The following is a 16,815-nucleotide window of genomic DNA, read 5'->3' on the forward strand; positions in this document are numbered from 1 at the left end:
GCTTTAACCCATTCAGTGTAACTTAACCCATCACCTAAACAACGTAGAGACGGACTTATTTTCAAGAAAACACCAGTTCTCCCCACATCTTATGCTGTTATCCCTTACAACTTCTTTTTGTTTTGTTTTTTCTAATTCACTTTTTATTTCCTTCCAACTTCTTTTATTCACCACTCCCTGCTTAGTTGTATCCTCCATACCTGCAGCCGCTTTCTTGGTCCTAGAGACAAGACCGAGCACCGGAGATGCTCAGATTCCCTTAAGTTACCCGTAATTTATTGTTGAGTTAGTTCTTCTGTTCTCTCTTTTTGAAAAATATTTATTTGGCTGAGTCAGGTTTAAGTTGTGGCACATGGGATCTTTCGTTGTGGTGCGCAGACTCTCTAGTTGTGGCACACAGGCTCCAGAGCGTGTGGCCTCAGCAGTTGCCACAGTTGGGCCTAGTTGCTCTGCAACATGTGGGATCTTCATTCCCTGACTAGGGATCAAACTTGAGTATCTTGCATTGCAAGGCAGATTCTGAGCCCCTAGACCACCAGGGAAGTCCCCTTCCTCTCTTGTTCTATTCTGAGATGAAATTTCTGACTAGCTAGATACCTAGGTATTTCATCACATCGTAGAGTCTGGGACTATGACAGGGAGTCATCCTGGCTGCCATGTGTGTGCATCCCTGCGTCAGCATTCCCACTGAGTTGTTGCCCAGCATCTTCCTAACACCTCAGGAAGCTGGGAATTCATGCAGAAAATTCATTAGTCAATTACAGTTTCAGTCAATTCTCCACTAAGAAGTTCTTCCCACTTGGTTGAGCAAAATCTGAGCTCTCCCACATTTGCTCCATAATATTTCCTCAGGCTGCCTCTGATCTTTGAAGCAAACAGGGAAAAAAAACCCTGAATCCATTTATCCCTTCATTATTATTAGGATTATTATATTATTATAGGATCCTATTATTCAGATCTTTAATTTCTAGATTCATTCAAGAAAGTGATATTGAGGGCTTCCCTGGTGGCTGAGTGGTAAAGAACCTGCCTGCCAATTCAGGAGACGCAGGTTCAATCCTTGGTCCAAGAAGATCCCACATGCTGTGAAACAGCTAAGCCTGTGCGCCACAGCTATTGAGCCTGTGTGCTAGAGTCTGGGAGCCGCAGCTACTGAGCCCATGTGTTGCAACTACTGAAGCCCCTGCAGCCTAGAGCCCTGTGCTCCACAGCAAGAGAGGACGCTGGTGAGAAGCCCGCCCACCGCAGCTAGACGAGAAAAGCGCACACAGCGGTAGAGACCCAGCACAGCCGTAAAGGAATTAATAAGTAAAATTTTAAGTTATAGTGAAAGCTTAAAATATATAGCTTTATTTGGAGATTTGTACTCTGTCCTCATTTTGTCCTTTTACATTAAATAAATTCATCTACCTATACCCCATCTGGTATTCCTAAGCCTGGACTTAGCTGTTTTAGAATGGAGTGTCCTCTTACTCTCACTTTCCTTTTTAAATTAAAATTTATAAGCAGCCCAGAGAGGAGTTTCAGAATACATTGCTTCAATTTAGCTACTCTGTAGCTCCTGGAGATTATCTAACAGAGGGTGAACACACAAGTCTCTAGGGGAAGGCCAGTAACAGAGAAGAGCGGAAGAGGCCAGGTGAAAGAAAAGTAATGGGTAGTGAGGATTCGGGTGACCTGGAATGCATTTGCCCTGTCAAAACTGTGACCACTGTGCAGTTTATGCTGCCAGAGGTGGAAAGTTGAGGTTGTAAATATTCTGATTTTTCAAGAAAAACTGGGATTTTTTTCATGTAAATTTTCCTGAGTGTCTAAATTTAAAGCATTGCCTAGAATAAAGAAAACATATTTGAGCTGTCAGTATAGGACCTCTGTTTTATGTTTTCTTTTGTTAGTAGGCCTGATATTCATAAATTTGTTGTTGAATTTTAAATTTTTTCTAGATCAATACTCTCCTTTTGCATCCAGCAATGGAAGAAGACTGAATATCTGTTACTCTAGAAACATGACTCTTAGGGATGGTAAAAACAGTAAGTAATGTTTTATTAAAAAAGAAATGTGCTTCATAGAAACAGATCATATTTACTGGAAAAAAAAGAATTCAGCCTGGCCATGATCAATTACATTTTTTAAGATCCCTAGCCTAAACATTAGAAGGAAGCATGCCGAAATAATAGAATTGACTTGCTCTGGGTGGTAGAGTTAATGATATTTATTTTTCTTTTTCACACTTGTTCTATATTTGGTAAATATTTTAAAAATAGGTCATAAAACATACATAGAAAATGAAATGAAATATACAAAACATTAGTGAGATTACCATTGGATGCTGGGATTTGAGGCACTTCTTTCCCTCTTCTTCTTTGTACTTTCATGGCTCTGCCATTTTTCTTCTGCAAGTGTGTATGACTTCTAAAGAAGAAAGTAACCAGAACTTCTCCGGGGGAGGAGGATTGCCCACCCCACCACTCACCAGGCAGCATTAACGAGGGGGAGTCACTGTTAGACCCATGTATTGCTGATGAAACTGAGACAGGGGAGGTGCAGTTACTCAAGGCTATTAAGTAGCAGAACCAAGACTGACACCCAGTCTTTCTGGCCTTGACCCCTGTGCTGTTTCCACCACTTAAGTCAGCCAGGCCAGAAGCCATGGGCCTGAATCAGAGTAGAGTGATGGGAATGGACAGGAAGAAATGTAGAGCACAGGTCTTCTGGGGGAAGAACTTGGCAGCTCTGTGGTGACTATTGGAGGTGAAAAGCAGAGGAACAGGATAAGGCAAGAATGACAAGTTATAAACCTGGATGATGAGAAAAAAGGTGTCAGTCATGGAGTTCACAGGTGAGGAGGGAAGGCAGGTGGAAGGGGTGATGATTTGTTGGCCCCATTAGGTTTATTTTAAGATGCCAGTGGAGGATCCTGCTGGGAATGACTAACCAGAGTTCTGGAGTAGGAAGGTCAGGCTGGAAACAGATTTGAGCTGGGAGCCTCAGAATGCTGGTTAATGTGTCAGGTGTAGGTGAAATGACTTTGGTCTGCATGCTCTCCCCCACAAAATTTCCATCTCCTAGGGTAGTCTTTAACCTATTCTCTAGTCACATAATGATATAAGTATATTTTGTATTATATTTGTATAGTCTGATACAGTTTATAAAGTGCTTTCACATTCATTTAATCATTTACATTCTCATACCCAGTTAATGGGTCAGAATGGATCAGAAAAGCAGGATTTTATTTTATTTTTTATTTTTTTTAATTTATTTATTTTAATTAGAGGCTAATTACTTTATAGTATTACAGTGATTTTTGCCATACATTGACATGAATCAGCCATGGGTGTACATGTGTTCCCTATCCTGAACCCCCCTCCCACTTCCCTCCCCATCCCATCCCTCTGGGTCATCCCAGTGCACCAGCCCTGCCTGAGCACCCTGTCTCATTCATTGAACCTGGACTGGCGATCTGTTTCACATATGATAATATACATGTTTCAATGCTATTCTCTCAGATCATCTCACCCTCTCCTTCTCCCACAGAGTCCAAAAGACTGTTCTGTACACCTGTGTCTCTTTTGCTGTCTCGCATATAGGGTTATCGTTACCATCTTTCTAAATCCCATATATATGCGTTAGTATACTGTATTGGTGTTTTTCTTTCTGGCTTGCTTCACTCTGTATAATAGGCTCCAGTTCCGTACACCTCATTAGAACTGATTCAAATGTATTCTTTTTAATGACTGAGTGATATTCCATTGTGTATATGTACCACAGCTTTCTTATCCATTCGTCTGTTGATGGACATCTAGGTTGCTTCCATGTCCTGGCTATTATAAACAGTGCTGTGATGATCATTGGGGTACATGTGTCTCTTTCAATTCTGGTTTCCTTGGTGTGTATGCCCAGCAGTGAGATTGCTGGGTCATATGGCAGTTCTAGTTCCGTTTTTTTAGGAAATCTCCACCCTGTTCTCCGTAGTGGCTATACTAGTTTGTATTCCCACCAACAATGTGAGAGGGTTCCCACACCCTCTCCAGCATTTATTGTTTGTAGATTTTTGGATCACAGCCATTCTGACTGGCATGAGATGGTACCTCATTGTGGTTTTGATTTGCATTTCTCTGATAATGAGTGATGTTGAGTATTTTTTCATGTGTTTGTTAGCCATCCATATGTCTTCTTTGGAGAAATGTCTGTTTAGTTCTTTGGCCCATTTTTTGATTGGGTCGTTTATTTTTCTGGAATTGAGCTGCAGGAGTTACTTGTATATTTTTGAGATTAATTCTTTGTCAGTTGCTTCATTTGCTATTATTTTCTCCCATTCAGAAGGCTGTCTTTTCACCTTGCTTGTAGTTTCCTTTGTTGTGCAAAAGCTTTTAATTTTAATTAGATCCCATTTGTTTATTTTTGCTTTTATTTCCAGTACTCTGGGAGATGGATCATAGAGGATTCTGCTGTGATTTATGTCGGAGAGTGTTTTGCCTGTGTTCTCCACTAGGAGTTTTATAGTTTCTGGTCGTATGTTTAAATCTTTAATCCATTTTGAGTTTATTTTTGTGTATGGTGTTAGAAAGTGTTTTAGTTTCATTCTTTTACAAGTGGTTGACCAGTTTTCCCAGCAGCACTTGTTAAAGAGATTGTCTTTAATCCATTGTATATTCTTGCCTCCTTTGTCAAAGATAAGGTGTCCATAGGTGCGTGGATTTATCTCTGGGCTTTCTATTTTGTTCCATTGATCTATGTTTCTGTCTTTGAACCAGTACCATACTGTCATGATAACCGTAGCTTTGTAGTATAGCCTGAAGTCAGGCAGGTTTATTCCTCCAGTTCCATTCTTCTTTCTCAAGATTGCTTTGGCTGTTCGAGGTTTTTGTATTTCCATACAAATTGTGAAATTATTTGTTCTAGTTCTGTAAAAAATACCATTGGTAGCTTGATAGGGATTGCATTGAATCTATAGACTGCTTTAGGTAGTATACTCATTTTCCAATCCATGAACATGGTAATATTTCTCCATCAATTTGTGTCCTCTTTGATTTCTTTCGTCAGTGTTTTATAGTTTTCTATATATAGATCTTTTGTTTCTTTAGGTAGATATATTCCTAAGTATTTTATTCTTTTCGTTGCAGTGGTGAATGGAATTGTTTCCTTAATTTCTCTTTCTGTTTTCTCGGTGTTAGTGTATAGGAATGCAAGGGATTTCTGTGTGTTAATTTTATGTCCTTCACTATATTCATTGATTAGCTCTAGTAATTTTCTGGTAGAGTCTTTAGGGTTTTCAATGTAGAGGATCATGTCATTTGCAAACAGTGAGAGTTTTACTTCTTCTTTTCCAGTCTGGATTCCTTTTATTTCTTTTTCTGCTCTGATTTCTGTGGCCAAAACTTCCGAAACTATGTTGAATAGTAGTGGTGAGAGTGGGCGCCCTTGCCTTGTTCCTGACTTTAGGGGAAATGCTTTCACTTTTTCACCATTGAGGATAATGTTTGCTGTGGGTTTGTCATATATAGCTTTTAAGAAAAGCAGTATTTTAAATGTCTTAGGATCACAGAGATGATCATACCATGGATGGCAGATTTGGGCCTTAAGCCAGAACTTCTCTTTCCCAATTAATTACATTTTCTGCTATGACACTACAGCCTTTCTTGTTTAGGGGAAAATATCCGAAATATCCTATAACTGTAAAAGAGTTAAAACTTCAGTTTTAAACAAGAAAAGTCTGAAATTCACCTTTATTGAAACCTGATTTTTTAAATTTTTTTAAACTTTATTGTCAGGGAGTTAAAAGATGTGGATATCCCTAAAAACTAGTTTTCCTTAGGTTGAAAGTGAGGTTTTTCAGAACCTCAGTTACTGAATAAATGTATGTCTTCTAACTTTTCTTCAATTTCCCCACTTTTTCCATAAAGATGTAGCCGTAGCTGTAACATATAACCGTGATGGATCATATAGCATGCAGGTAAGCCTCCTTGGTTTTGTTCTACAGCTCAGAGCTGAATCTGATTTCTCTCATACAGGATAGAGCACGTTTTCACTCTTTACTTTCTTTGAAGCCATTGATTATCATGTCTATAGTTAGGAGAATGTCATGAGCTTTTATTTCAGACCAATTTGGAAAAATTAGCCCCTGTACAGTTTCTGATTATTTACTCAGTTTGGCTGTAATTTCCTTAAGAATAAAAACTTGGTTAAAAAAATAATGATAATAATATTTGAATAAGACACCTAAAAAGCCCCTAAATTATGTGAATGTATTTATATCTAAAGCAGCAGTTCTCAAATGTTTGGTCTCAAGACCTCTGTACACTCTTAAAAGTTATTGAGATTCCCCAAAGAGTTTTTTTTTTTTATTAGTTACATCTAATAATATTTACCGTTTAGAAAATTACACTGAGAAAAAAATTTGTTATTGTTTTAATGTATTTTTTAAAATGTACATAATATGTAATTTGTCATTTTACCCATTTTTAAGCATACAATTTAATGGCATTAATTATATTCACATTGTTGTGCAACCATCACCACTGTCCATCTGCAGAACTGTTCTCTTCCTGCAGAACTGTTCTCTTCCTGCAGAACTGAAATTCTGTGCCAGTTAAACAGTACAAGAGTCCACTCCCCCTTCTCCACCCACCCCTCCTGGGCCCTGGCAATCACCATTCTACTTTGTCTCTGCAAATTAAACTGCTCTAGGCACCTCATATAAGTGGAATCATTCAGCATTTACTCCTTTTGTAACAAGCTAATTTCACTTAGCATAATGTCTTTGAGGCCCTTCCATCCAAATTCCCTTCCTTTTTAAGGCTGAATAATATTCTATTGTTTGTATGTACTACACTTTATTTATCCAATCTAAATATATAGATGCTTAGTGGACACTTGGGTTGCCTCTAGCTTTTGCCTATTATAAATAATGCTTCTGTGAACATCTGTATACAAGTATCTCTTTGAGACCCTATTTTCAATTATTTTAGGCATGTACCCAAAGAAGTAGAATTCCTGTATCATATGGTAATTCTCTTTTTAATTTTGGGGGGAAACTACCATACTCTTCCATAGTGTCGATACCATTCTACATTCCCATCAGCAGTGCACAAAAAATCCAATTTATCCACATCCTTCCTTGCCAACACTTATATTCTAGCTACTTTGTTTTGTTGTTGTTGTTGTTATTAAAAACAAAAAAGCCCTAAGGTATGAAAGTAGTATCTTACTATGCTTTTGATTTGTATTTCTATAATGACTAAAGATGTTAAGCATCTTTTCACGTGCTAATTGGCTATTTGTTTATCTTCTTTAGAGAAATATCTATTCAAGTTATTTGCCTTTCTAAAAAAATCTGGCTGGGTTTTTGTTGTTGAGTTGTAGGATAAACTGAGAAAAGATTATCACCAAGCACACATTCCATTAGCCATCAGAGTAATATCATTATCATGTGTCCTACAATCTCTAGAAAAGTCCACTATATACTTGTAAGAGAATGAGAGTAGAAAGAAGACAATATTATGTTATTAAGAAATTGTTTGACTTTATGGAACTCCTTAAGGGGCTTGGGGGATTCCAAGGGATCCACAGGTCATACTTTGAGGCTTTTTAGTCAAAATTTTTGTGATAGACCTCAATTTTTAAAAATCCACTACATTGGCAAAATAAAATGCCAAAGGATTAAGAAACAATGTTAGAACTCAACCAAATTCCTATAGTAAGTATAAAATTCAGACAATAGAATAAATCATTTTTCCTATGAGCTAAGAGATTTAAAATCCAGCAAAAATGAATTTATCAGTGATGCTCTTTAGATTCCCCAACACTTTGAGACACATTGATTTCCTCTCTGTGATTCAGACAAATGATGGGAAATCAACTTAAGTATATGAGTTGCAATTAATATTGGTACCTCTGGTTTAGGGACCCCTTCTTATCCCTTGGTAAATGGTAAAGTAAATTGCAGATTTGTTCTGATCTGCTCATGGAACTACCTTCACAAATGTAGAATGCATTTCTATACGTCTTTAAACAAAACTGTTCCCAATCTAACCTTTATATCCTGAGAATTCCACAGACATTCAAATGGCTCTCTTAGTAGGTTACAAAGCAGAGTGAAATGTCATATTTAACTTAGGATAAATGAGAACCATGTATAAATACTGCAGTGTGACCTATTTCACTGTTATTATATATATATAAATATATATAATGAAAAGAATAGCCACAGGACTCTGACTCTAACAGGGGAATTGAAAAATAAAGAAGATTTAAATGAATTTTATGTGTATAGGGGAAATTTTTTCTTGTGTATATAAATGGAAAACATCCTTTAGAACAGCATGATTTCATGTCCTTTTGTCAGCTACTTTGAAAAGATTAAGTGTGAAATCTATTCTTTGGTACTTTGTCTCTCAGAGTAAGAAAACTGTGCTCAATCTCCAGCTAACTTATCTTCTTAAATCATAACTGAAAACCCATAAATTCAATCTCCATGTTGGTGAGATAAAAGAAATCAATCTAATTATGAGATTCTGGCATTATTCATCACTAACTTTTGCACAGTAAAACTCAATTTGACTTTGGATACTCAGAGATGAGTATTAACATATAATATACTCACCTGAATTTTAATAATTTTTCTTACTTTGATTTGTATTTCTATTTCACTTCTTATTACTATTATTAAAGGAACCTTTATCTGTAGCATCATGGTGCTACTGTAGATATATTACATAACTTTTTTTTTCTTTTAATTATCTTACTGCTGTTTCTTTCTAGACTATTTTGTTTATGAATCTTAGGAAATTTCCTGCATGATTTAAAAAAATGTTTTTACCTGTTTCCTTTTGAAACTATTAACAGTAAAGAATTGATTTTGATTTTAATTCTGTAAGGTTGTTCATTTACATTAAGGATCTTAATTTTCTGTTTTTTCAGATTGAAGATAAAACTTTCCATGTCCTTGGTGATCTTTGCAGTGAGGAAGACTGCACTTATCTGAAATCTTCTGTTAATGGAGTTGCTAGTAAAACTAAGCTAATTTTCCTGGAAAACACTATTTACCTATTTTCCATGGTAGTGTCTTTATAGTGTTTTATAATAACACTATTGGAGTTTGGGAGAAAATTGCTTGACCAGAAGTATTCCACTGGGAAATTAGAAAGATCCTGTTTTGGAACTTCCCTGGCAGTCCAGTGGTTAAGACTTTGTGCTTCCAAGGCAGGGGTATGGTTTTAATCTCTAGTCAGAGATCCTGCATGCCACACAGTGCAGTCAGGGATATGAGGGCAAACAGCACATCCTGTTTCCTTCTCACTGCTGTGACTTTCTGTCTATCCCCCTTTCAGTCTGAATCTTTGTCACATTTCTGCCTCTCTATTTCTCCATTCACCCCATTTGTTCTCCCAGATTCTCACTGACAGACACATACCCATTTCTTCCTTTAATTCTCAAATACCCTAAACACTTCCCCCAACCACTGTCCTCTTGGCACTGGGAATCGTGGAGACTTGGGAGGAGGTGACCATTGTGAGAGGAGTCTGTGGACCAGATGTTCCTTTCAGGGGAGGTGCATGTGGGTTAGTGGTGGTCTCTTGGCAGTTGAAGGCTGGTTGAGGTAGGCTTGGCATGGATATGACTAGGAGCTTGTTAGGAGACCTTAGCGTTCTGCATGGGCAAAGAAAGGAAGTGAATTATCAAATTTCCTGTGACCTCTTCAGAGCCTTCTCACACATGAGAACCATCTTCCAGACCAGAGTCCCTTGTGATGAGATGCCTTCCGTATTGCAGTAATTAAACTGTATATTTGGAGTCAAGGATGATCTCATTTTGCAGACATTGCTTTCCATAGTCTATGTGCTATAACAGTATAATGGCAGAGGCAGTAGAGTGGATTGGTGAAGAGCATGAGTTCTGGTTCGTGACATTGTACAGGAGTCAGTGATCAAGAACATCCCCAAGAAAAAGAAATGCAAAAAGGCAAAATGGTTGTCTGAGAAGGCCTTACAAATAGCTATGAAAAGAAGAGAAGTGAAAAGCAAAGTAGAAAAGGAAAGATATACCCATTTGAATGCAGAGTTCCAAAGAATAGCAAGGAGAGATAAGAAAGCCTTCCTCAGTGATCAATGCAAAGAAACAGAGGAAAACAATAGAATGGGAAAGGCTAGAGATCTCTTCAAGAAAATTAGAGATACCAAGGGAACATTTCATGCAAAGATGGGCACAATAAAGGACAGAAATGGTATGGGCCTCACAGACGCAGAAGATATTAAGAGGTGGCAAGAATACACAGAAGAACTGTACAAAAAAGACCTTCACAACCCAGATAATCACAATGGTACGATCACTCACCTAGAGCCAGACATCCTGGAGTGTGAAGTCAAGTGGGCCTTAGGAAGCATCACTACGAACAAAGCTAGTGGAGGTGATGGAATTCCAGTGGAGCTATTTCAAATCCTCAAAGATGATGCTGTGAAAGTGCCACATTCAATATGTCAGCAAATTTGGAAAACTCAGCAGTGGCCACAGGACTGGAAAAAGTCAGTTTTCATTCCAATCCCAAACAGAGGTAATGCCAAAGAATGCTCAAATTACCACACAATTGCACTCATCTTACATGCTAGCAAAGTGATGCTGAAAATTCTCCAAGCCAGGCTTCAACAGTGAACTTCCAGATGTTCAAGCAGGATTTAGAAAAGGCAGAGGAACCAGAGATCAAATTGCCAACATCCATTGGATCATCAAAAAAGCAAGAGTTTCAGAAAAACATCTTCTTCTGCTTTATTGACTACACCAAAGCCTTTGACTGTGTGGATCACAACAAACTGGAAGTTCTTAAAGAGATGGGAATACCAGATCGCCTGACCTGCCTCCTGAGAAGTCTATATACAGGTGAGGAAGCACAGTTAGAACTGGACATGGAACAACAAACTGGTTCCAAATAGGAAAAGGAGTATTTCAAGGCTGTATATTGTCACCCTGCTTATTTAACTTCTATGCAGAGTACATCATGAGAAACGCTGAACTGGAAGAAGCATAAGCTGGAATCAAGATTGCCGGGAGAAATATCAATCACCTCAGATATGGAGATGACACCACCCTTATGGCAGAAAGTGAAGAAGAACTAAAGAGCCTCTTGATGAAAATGAAAGAGGAGAGTGAAAAAGTTGGCTTAAAGCTCACCATTCAGAAAACGAAGATCATGGCATCTGGTCCCATCACTTCAAGGCAAATAGATGGGGAAACGGTGGAAACAGTGACAGACTTTATTTTTTGAGCTCCAAAATCACTGCAGATGGTGACTGTAGCCATGAAATTAAAAGATGCTTACTCCTTAGAAGAAAAGTTATGACCGACCTAGACAGTATATAAAAAGCAGAGACATTACTTTGCCAACAAAGGTCCATCTAGTCAAAGGTATGGTTTTTCCAATAGTCATGTATGGATGTGAGAGATGGACTATAAAGAAAGCTGAGCAAAAAAAAAAAAAAAAGAAAGCTGAGCACTGAAGAATTGATGCTTTTGGACTGTGGTGTTGGAGAAAACTCTTGAGAGCCCCTTGGGCTGCAAGGAGATCCAACCAGTCCATCCGAAAGGAAATCAGTCCTGAATATTCATTGGAAGGACTGATGCTGAAGCTAAAGCTGCAATACTTTGGCCACCTGTTGTGAAGAGGTTGGAAAAGACCCTGATACTGGGAAAGATTGAGGGCAGGAGGAGAAGGGGACAACAGAGGATGAGATGGTTGGATGGCATTACCAACTCAATGGACATCAGTTTGAGTAAACTCCTGGAGTTGGTGATGGACAGGGAGGCCTGGTGTGCTGCAGTCCATGGGGTTGCAAAGAGTCAAACACGACTGAGCGACTGAACTGAACTGAACTGAACCGATGAGTTCTGAAGTATGAAGCTGTTTGCTTTCAAATCCTGGCCCTACCAGCATCTGCTTGACCTTGAGCAAGTTAAACTCTCTAGGTTTTAGTTCTCCCATTTATAAACAGGAATAAGTAACAATACCCACCTCATAATGTTATTGAGACCATCAAGAACGTTTTATATATTTCTTAAGAAGAGTTCCTGGCTTAGACTAAGGACCTGAGAGTGGAGATGCTACTAAAACTGGCTTGTAGACAGTGGCTGTCTTTTACCAATAGTTATGTACTTAAGGGCTTCCCTGTTGGCTCAGATGGTAAAGCGTCTGCCCACAATGCGGGAGACCTGGGTTCAATCCCTAGGTCGGAAAGATCCCCTGGAGAAGGAAATGGCAACCCACTCCAGTACTCTTGCCTGGAAAATTCCATGGACAGAGGAGCCTTGTAAGCTACAGTCCACGGGGTCGCAAAGAGTCAGGCACAACTGAGCAACATCACTTCACTTCGCTTTTATGTACTTAATTCTTTTAATCCCCTCTGTGGTATGTACTTCTTTATAGTGGAAATCAAGACTGAAAGGGGTTTAGTAATTTGCTCAAGAGCTCAGTGGGTAAAGAATCCACCAGGAGATCCTGGCTCAGTTCCTGGCTCAGGAAGATCTGCTGGAGAAGGGATAGGCTACCTGCTCCAGTCTTCTTGGGCTTCCCTGGTGGCTCAGCTGGTAAAGAATCCGCCTGCAGTGTGGGAGACCTGGGTTCGATCCCTGGCTTGGGAATATCCCCTGGAGAAGGGAAAGGGTACCCACTCCAGTATTCTGGCCTGGAGAATACCATGGAGGGTCACAAAGAGTTGGACATGACAGAGTGCTTTTCACAAAGCTAGTTACAACCCTGGTATTAAATATGACTAATATTTAACAAATAGCTTGAAAATAATTATCACCTCAGGCCTATTCGTAAAACTACAGCGATAAGATCTTAATTTCAATTCTAATTTATCTCATAAATATACATCCTATATATACATCCTGCAAATATCATTTCTATTTACAGGATGGAAGTATTCAGATTGGCATCCCGGTTCCCCGATACTTGTCTTCAGCAAGCTCAGGAGAAACCCAAGGGGGTGCTGCAGCTCCTATGACTGGAACTATTGAAAAGGTGTTGATGAATATATGTGCAAGAAACGTCTTTGTTGAACTTTGCTGTATATATCCTTCTCCCCCTCTCTAAATCTTGTTCTTTGGAAAGCATCCATTTCAAGAGAACAAGAAGATCTATTAAAGATTCAAGTTCTATATTACAGTCTTCAGTGAATCATAAATTTACCTAATTTATGATAAGGACTTTTCTTTGAAGTGAGAATTCCATCAAAGTGCAAATAACCCAGGTTGTCTTTAGTTGACTAAAATGGAACATTCACCAAGCATTATCCCAAATTTGAAAGGTATTGGTGAAGAACAATGTGTTTGGTGTTGAATGGGGTATATATTCAGATATGAGATCCATACTGATAATGACTTCCAGTGGTGGTAGATCAGTAGTCTCCTTTTATATACTTGCATACAATAGAGTCCCTTCAACTGCACTTCAGTCATAAAAATCCTTGGTACCAACAAACAGAAGAAGAATACAACTACTTAAATAGTGTGAATGATTTCACCCACCACTCCTGTCTGGAAATGTTTGCCCCAGAAGGGCAGTGGACTGGGGAAGTAGAGATTTGTGAGGTTCTCTACCACCAAGTACAGTGCAGCAAGTCACATGAATTTCTTGGTTTCCCGGTGCATATAAAAGTTATGATTACACTGTAGTCTGTCAAGTGTGTAATAGCTTCATGTCTAGAAAAAAAAAGCAATGTACATACCGTAATTAAAAAATACTTAGATATATGTGTAACTGAATCACTTTGCTATACACCTGAAACTAACACAACATTGTAAATCAACTACATGCCAATATAAAATAAAATTTTTAAAAAATCTTTATTGCTGAGAAATGCTAACCATCATCACTGATCTCAGTGAGTTATAATCTTTTTACTGGTGGAGGAATACTGAAATATTGCAAGAATTACCAAAATGTGGCACTGGGGCACAAAGTGAGCAAATGCTGTTGGGAAAATGGCACCCATAGACTTGGTTGATGAAGTTGCCACAAACCTTCAATCTCTTCAAAAAAGGGGAAAAAAGGCATTATGTGCGAAGCACAATAAAGCGACGTGGGCCTGTAGTCCTTCCCTGTTGGGGATATGTCTTGTCTGTCTGTCCATGAGAAAACAAAAAGATCTTGAAATATGTAGAGTGTATGCATCTGATTCAAGGAAAACTAGATGCGGGGGGTGGCGAAGGTAGGGAGCTAAGGAGTAAGCCCACTGGTGACAGTGTCTGCACTGCCAGGCTGACCTGTGGGTCTCTGATTTGTGCCAGTATGTTTGTCTTTGGCAGACAAGACAAGCACATAGACACACACTTCTCCTGTGTACGTTTGTATACCAACTCTGTGCACCACAAATCAGGTGTATAATTTGCCCAGCTGTCAGACCACATGTAGACCATCACAAAGGGCCTGTGTTTATAAATATTAACCTGTCTCTCTGAATCTCTAGGTGTTTGTGAAAGCTGGAGACAGAGTGAAAGCTGGAGACCCTCTGGTGGTTATGATTGCCATGAAAATGGAAGTAAGTGAAATCATGGGTTCACTTGCCAGGTAACCTTTGGGAGCTATCAGTCCCAATTTTTCTTTTGTCTTATTTTGTAAGTTAAGACCATTTTAAATATCAGGGGAAAAAAAGTCCTTCCCCAGTCCAGTTGAATTGGGGTTTCCTGTAGGGGAGCCCCAGGATCAGTAGTTTTTAAAAAGCTTCCCAGCTGAGAGTCTGCTGTGAAGCTTGGGCTAAGAATTACTAGCTAATCCAGAGCTTCCCAATTATTGACCTTGAATGGTTTACAGGTGTATCAAGGTAATGACTCCTCTCAACCCCCAAGTGCACCATAAACATGTTTTTATTTTCTCTGTGTGCTGTGATGTGAGGAAGGTCAGGAAGCACTGATACATGACAAAACATCAAAACAGCTGACTTCATTTTTCACTCTTCCTGTGTCTTGACTTGGTGTGTGTTCAGCCCTCGTTGGTTTCACAGCCATCGTCTGTCACGCCTTGTGTCTCTACAGCATACCATAAAGGCGCCAAAGGAAGGCACGGTCAAGAAGGTATTCTACAAAGAAGGTTCTCAGGCCAACAGACACGCTCCTTTGGTCGAGTTTGAGGAGGAAGACTCCGACAGAAGGGAAGCAGATTAAACACCATCAAGTAAACAGCCAGTTAAGCAACATGTTCAGTCCAGTATCCACACCCAAAAGAGAAAGTGCCTTCCTGCTTTTCTCGGGATCTGACGACTAGCACTTTTACTAAATGATTGTATGATTCTGCTTAAAACTCTTTCATGTTTAAAAATCATGTACTTGGGTCACAAATACAATAAATTCTCTTCAAAATATTTCATACTAATAAAATTAAAGGATACTTTTTAAATTGGGAGACAGTATTTGTTTCTGCCTCAAATATTATATCATGTATTGTGTTCAGGCGGGTGGGCAGCAACTTGATCAAAAGAGAACTGAGAGAAAAGGTCACTGAACTCAATGAGTTATCTCCCAGTCACAGTCAGGACAAAAACGAACAGTAACATATTTCAGAGACAAATGCCATAGCACTAAACTCAACCTAAGAGTTTTTTGCCAAAGAGTAGCTTCTTGGGCAGTTTAAAGGCTTAGATGTTATTTGTTTCTTGTTTTTGTGATTGGAAAGTTTCAACCCAGACCGCCTTTGCCTTTATTGTACTTGCTAAGCTTGTACAAATTTATATACACATGCTTAAGCTTTTGTGTATATGTATTTTATGCACATATATATATATGATGTTTAAATTGTATGCTGGAATATAATTTTTCTAGAAACGCACTTTCAAGCCTCTGCATTTTCAGGTATCTACTGAAATGTTAAATATTTGTTGATTTGAATTCTAGCTGCACACATGAGACTGCATTAAATGTTGTAGAGACTACAGTGAAATTTTAAAATATGGTCTTTGTAACTTTAAGATGCTGATAACTTAATTGGGAAAATAAGACATAATCATGTGAAACGTTATGTGGAAAACAATCAGATCCAAAATTAAGTAGTTCCATTGTCAAGAGAGTGGTGAGAAAGGTACTAGATACTGAATTTGGAAATGCTGAGTTCCCAAGTAAATCTGATCACACAGTAGTTAGAACATCCATTTTTCCAACAAGGCAGCAAGAAACTCAATACACTAAGACGTGGGTCTGGGTGAAGGTTGATGGCTTATGATGTGCAGAATACAGGTCTTTAGGAGTTGGGGAAGAGACCAGTGGGCAGGTGTGCTCAGGGTAGGTTTCTTTAAGGAAGGAGAACCCAAGGGCAGTAGCAGGAGTGCATGGAAATTACACACTAGAAAGGAAGGAGCAGAGCCTACACTGTTGAAAATGAGCAAGTTGGGTTCTATATTTGGGAGCAAATCTGCATAACTGGAGAGGGAGGTGCTGGGATGGGTGAGTAGGGACAATAAGAGATAAAGTATGAAATTTAGGTTGGGACCAGAAGCTAACTGGCATGGAATGGCAGGTTTAGATTTTATCTTGCAAGTTGTAGTTACACTGAATTATTTTTCAGCAGGGAAAGCAGCAATTTTGGAAAATTTTATCTGGCTTATTAGAGTCTGTTTAAAAAATTTTTTTGATATTATTTCATAAGGGTGAACATTTGTGTACCTTATGACCTAACATCCCAGTTCAGAAATGCACAAACACACTTGTGCACCAAGAATGTTGATAGCCGTGTTACCCGTAATAGCAAAACGCTGGAAAGGATCCGAGTTGGTTGGCAGGAGAAGGAATAAATCACTGTGGTATGGCACACAGTGGAATACTATGTAACAGCAA

At 38.8% G+C, this 16,815-nt stretch overlaps 1 protein-coding gene across 2 annotated transcripts in view; it reads left to right on the top strand.

The window, feature by feature from the left end:
• The window catches only part of MCCC1 (methylcrotonoyl-CoA carboxylase 1), a 53,303-nt gene extending 37,911 nt beyond the window's left edge, over positions 1–15,392 (top strand). Inside the window, exons 14-19 of one of the 2 annotated variants that reach the window (XM_018047484.1) lie at positions 1,944–2,030; positions 5,904–5,953; positions 8,920–9,057; positions 12,905–13,012; positions 14,460–14,531; positions 15,025–15,392. In XM_018047484.1, coding sequence (XP_017902973.1) covers positions 1,944–2,030; positions 5,904–5,953; positions 8,920–9,057; positions 12,905–13,012; positions 14,460–14,531; positions 15,025–15,153 — 584 coding nt within the window. In that variant the 3' untranslated portion in view covers positions 15,154–15,392. The remainder of the gene's footprint in view (positions 1–1,943; positions 2,031–5,903; positions 5,954–8,919; positions 9,058–12,904; positions 13,013–14,459; positions 14,532–15,024) is intronic. The other variant, XM_018047485.1, reaches the window with a different exon arrangement.

Source organism: Capra hircus, chromosome 1 (assembly GCF_001704415.2).
Source record: "Capra hircus breed San Clemente chromosome 1, ASM170441v1, whole genome shotgun sequence".
Taxonomy (NCBI): Eukaryota; Metazoa; Chordata; class Mammalia; order Artiodactyla; family Bovidae; genus Capra; species Capra hircus.